We start from the raw sequence: 3,682 nt of genomic DNA, 5'->3' as shown, positions 1-3,682 counted from the left end.
ATGAAAGAAGTCGTCCGAGGTTTTGAGATATATTAATTAAATATATTACTTAATATTTAGTCATTATTTATGAAGTGACTTGTACAGTCATTAGTCGCTTAGATTATTTTTTATGCAAATGTATTTATTTGTTTGTCGTAATCATATTTCTTAGATCAGGATTTCAGCTTCTAATATACTTATCTTTCGTTTCTCCCCCCGTACTTTCTGCGTTCTCATCTATGCATGTGCCCAGGTGTTACACAAGTATGGGTGAGAAACAGTTTGCGTGGGTTTAGTTTAAGTTTTTTCCCCTATTGGTGGCGGCTGTTATTTGGCTAGTGATTACACGATGTACTTTACATCTAAGTGTGCGTATCAGGTAGTGTTTATTGTACATCGTTTTGCTATATTTTTTATTTATTTAATACATCATTAAATACTGAAAGCACTACTTCATATCACGTGTAATGTGAAACACACACACATACGCGTTTCTATATTCTTAAATTTATATTGAATATTTCTCATTTTTTGGATAATCGTTTGCATAGTAGAGTTACTACATTTATTTGTGGAAACTTTGATGTACTTGTATATTACTAGTATGCATATATTTGGAGAGGATGAGGTGAGGTCTCCAATAGAGCGTAGATCAGTATCGTAAAACAAGAGTAAGCCGTTTAGGTATGCCAGGTCAGATATAAGTCTTTATTGTTTCTTTCTACAATCAATTAATTTCTTTCGTCTAGTCGCTTTCTAAGTCGGATTCGAACTGATCGTCGCTCGGCAAACTCCGGCCCGGGGAGATCGGGCCCCCGGCGCGGTGCCAGTCTCGGACGACCGCGGCGTTGCTGAGCGCGCACCGCCACATATATATATGTAAGCGAACGTTATCCGTTCGAATAATCGTTTCAAAAGGGACGGTTAAATTTTTTTTTCTCTTATGTGTAAATCAAATTGTGTTGCTATAAACAAAAGTCTTTTTATTTAAGGTAGTTCTAACACAAATCAAAAGTTATGCAAATTTAATGAATTTTTGTGAGATACTAAAGAAATTATTGAAGAATACTTCTGCAAAATTTGCGACCGTTTCACCGTACCGTTTTCAAGATATCGTTTATCAAAAATTGCGAATTTTGCATACGAGCAATGGCTTATACACTATGAAATGAGCATTTTTCAGATATTCAGTCACCAAAATGTATAAAGGAGTAATGAGAAATTCTTGAAATTTTGCAAAAAAGTAGTTAAGTATATGAAGAATAACATATATTTTACTGTAAATTTTCCACCATACAGTAAAAAAAGTATAAACTCTTAAGGAAATTGTTTCGAGGTTAGAAGAACGCGTTAGTGAGCACAACGTCGCTTTCTCACTAGTGACGCGACATGTGAAAGGGGAGCAGTGATGCAGAAGCTTTTGCTTGTCTGATTGACAAAGTGCCGTAAAATTATCGGGTTCTCAGTAGAATTATCGTACGCACGGAAAAAAGTTACAATCTGTAATTTTTGACTAGGTTAACATAGACTTTTTTCCAGATTTCCAGATTTTCTTAATACAAAAGTGCACAAAATGTATAAAAGGTACATTTTCCCGAACTTGATGACCTTTTTTTTATTTTAATATTAATTTTCTAGATTATACTATAATATTAGCTATGTAACAATCATTAAAATTAAACTTTCAGAAAAACATAACACAAATAATACCAATAAATTAAATTATTTCAATAATTTAACACAAGCATTAACAAAATAATTTGGCATAAATCAGTCTTCCATGTCGGACTTTTCTAAAATCACTTCTTCCTCGTTATTGTTTTTATCATAAATACTTTTCTTTTCACTAACATATAATGATTTCTTAACACTAATCATACCAAGACTTAATATATACCTATTTCTACCATAGCGGGTCAAATGACCCGACTTTATGTTTCATGCTTGAATGTATGAAATATGGATGTTAGGAAGGAAATAAAAATATAAATTAAATTTATTATAATTAAACAAAATAGTATGTTGAGCATTTCTATTACAAAAGCAAAAAATAAAAATTTTTAATTCATAGTTCATCGCATTTTTTACATATAAGTGTGTCCATTGTACATTTTCCGCAAACATATTTTTTACATTTAGAGCAAATTTTGTTGGTTTTATTTTCTTTACAGTATCCTATTTGACATCTCATACGTTTATAAGCATCTGTAGTAGACTTAGGCAACGATCCTTTCGTATTTGTTTCTTGTTTTGGTTGTTCATGGGATCTCGAAAATCGGCGCCAAGTTCTTCTGCTAGCTTGAGTAAAAAATCTTGTCTCGAGATATTTTCTCCTGTCGTTTGCTTGTACAAAATCCAGGCATTTATGCCAGCTAAATCAAGGATATTGAAAAAAACTTGGAGAGGCCATCTGCAAGACTTAGATTTTGTAGTAAATTTCCTCGCCATTTGATCGGTCATGTCTACACCAAATTTGGTTTTATTATAATATGAAACAGTTTCAGGTAAACGTTTATCATTGTTTTCTACTTTAACGAATTTATGTTTAGAACTAAGTAAAAGTACTTTTTTTGTTAGCTTACTTTTATAGATTGTAAAAGTACAATTACCTGTTGTAAAAATTTTCGATGAAAATCGTTCCATATCATCTTTCTTTTGCTTCGCAATTAGTGGTAATTCTCTTTTATTTGACCGAATAGTTCCAACTAACGTAGTTTTTTTGGCTAGGAGTTGTGTTGCTAGGGATTTGCTTGTGAAGAATATGGTTCATAATCCGGTGGTCAATTATCAATGAAAATGCAGTACTAACTTTACCTTTCATTATATGACGTTTTGCATATCCTGTTGGGCCTACTTCTTGCCTGAAAATGTTATGAAGTGGTGCTCTTCCAGGTGTGCCACCTACTTGCATTTGTTGCCAAACAGATTCATCATTCGCAACATTTTGTTCATTTATTTCTACTTCACTTTCTTCCGAACTTGAGAGTAATCTTATTCTTTTTCGGTTTATACATACATTCACAATATTTTCATCTTCATCATCAGTATCTGTAGAATCAAACTCATTTTTATTTGCAACCAATATATCTTCATTTTCAGAAAATTCATCTTCACTAATTTCTGAAAACTCTTCGCCAATATTATTTATATCCTCTAAGAACTTGTACTGTCTTGTTTGCTTCGATATTTTTCTGGGTAAAAAATGACCTGTATTACTATAGCTATCAAAATAAAATATAAGTTAGGTACTTACCAAGACTTTCAATTTTTGCCACTTTTTCTTACACTAAAAAGCTATTTTCAATCTAAAATTTGATATTTTCTTGAAATTATTCTGAGCTATTTTCGTTGAACTACTTTACGCAACAGTCTTTGGAAGAATGTGCAACTTACTGACTACAAATATGACTCGATAATCTCATAAAACAAAAAAATTCTCTCCGGGTCAAATGACCTGTTGTGGTAGATATCGGTATATAACAAGGATTACTCAGAATAAACAAAACAAAACAAAAAATTTTTTATAACTGTACATTAATTACTTAGAAAAAGTCATGAAGTCAAATGTGCAAACGCAATAAAATTATACGTGCATTTTCAATGCAAAAGTTCAAAATGGGTCATTTGACCCGTTATGGTATGTTTAGTGTTAATTAAGTTGTATTCGCGTTGACTAGGTTCATAAGTAACACAATTTAAA

At 31.9% G+C, this 3,682-nt stretch overlaps 1 protein-coding gene across 1 annotated transcript; it reads right to left on the bottom strand.

The window, feature by feature from the left end:
• Positions 1-2,169: 2,169 nt before the first annotated feature.
• Positions 2,170-3,404, bottom strand: LOC149033834 (uncharacterized). The gene is made up of 3 exons (XM_089179342.1): positions 3,376-3,404; positions 2,797-3,203; positions 2,170-2,444 (listed from the first exon to the last, which is right to left on the bottom strand). Exons 1-3 carry the CDS (start codon positions 3,402-3,404, stop codon positions 2,170-2,172), a joined length of 711 nt encoding a protein of 236 aa, XP_089035468.1.
• Between the last annotated feature and the right edge of the window lie 278 nt (positions 3,405-3,682).

The sequence above is a fragment of the Polistes dominula genome, unplaced genomic scaffold, assembly GCF_049000335.1.
Source record: "Polistes dominula isolate Pdom_NZ unplaced genomic scaffold, Pdom_raw_medaka contig_333, whole genome shotgun sequence".
In the NCBI taxonomy this organism is placed as follows: domain Eukaryota; kingdom Metazoa; phylum Arthropoda; class Insecta; order Hymenoptera; family Vespidae; genus Polistes; species Polistes dominula.
This window is presented reverse-complemented; position numbering and strand designations above follow the sequence as displayed.

What these genes read in the sequence shown, in the direction of transcription:
- LOC149033834 (XM_089179342.1), bottom strand. Translation starts at nt 3,404, where the DNA reads ATGAGATTATCGAGTCATATTTGTAGTCA. An exon ending in TCGAGTCATATTTGTAGTCA is followed by an intron (nt 3,204 to 3,375) that starts GTAAGTTGCACA and finishes TTATTTTGATAG; the next exon opens with CTATAGTAATACAGGTCATT. An exon ending in AAAACGTCATATAATGAAAG is followed by an intron (nt 2,445 to 2,796) that starts GTAAAGTTAGTA and finishes AATTTGGTGTAG; the next exon opens with ACATGACCGATCAAATGGCG.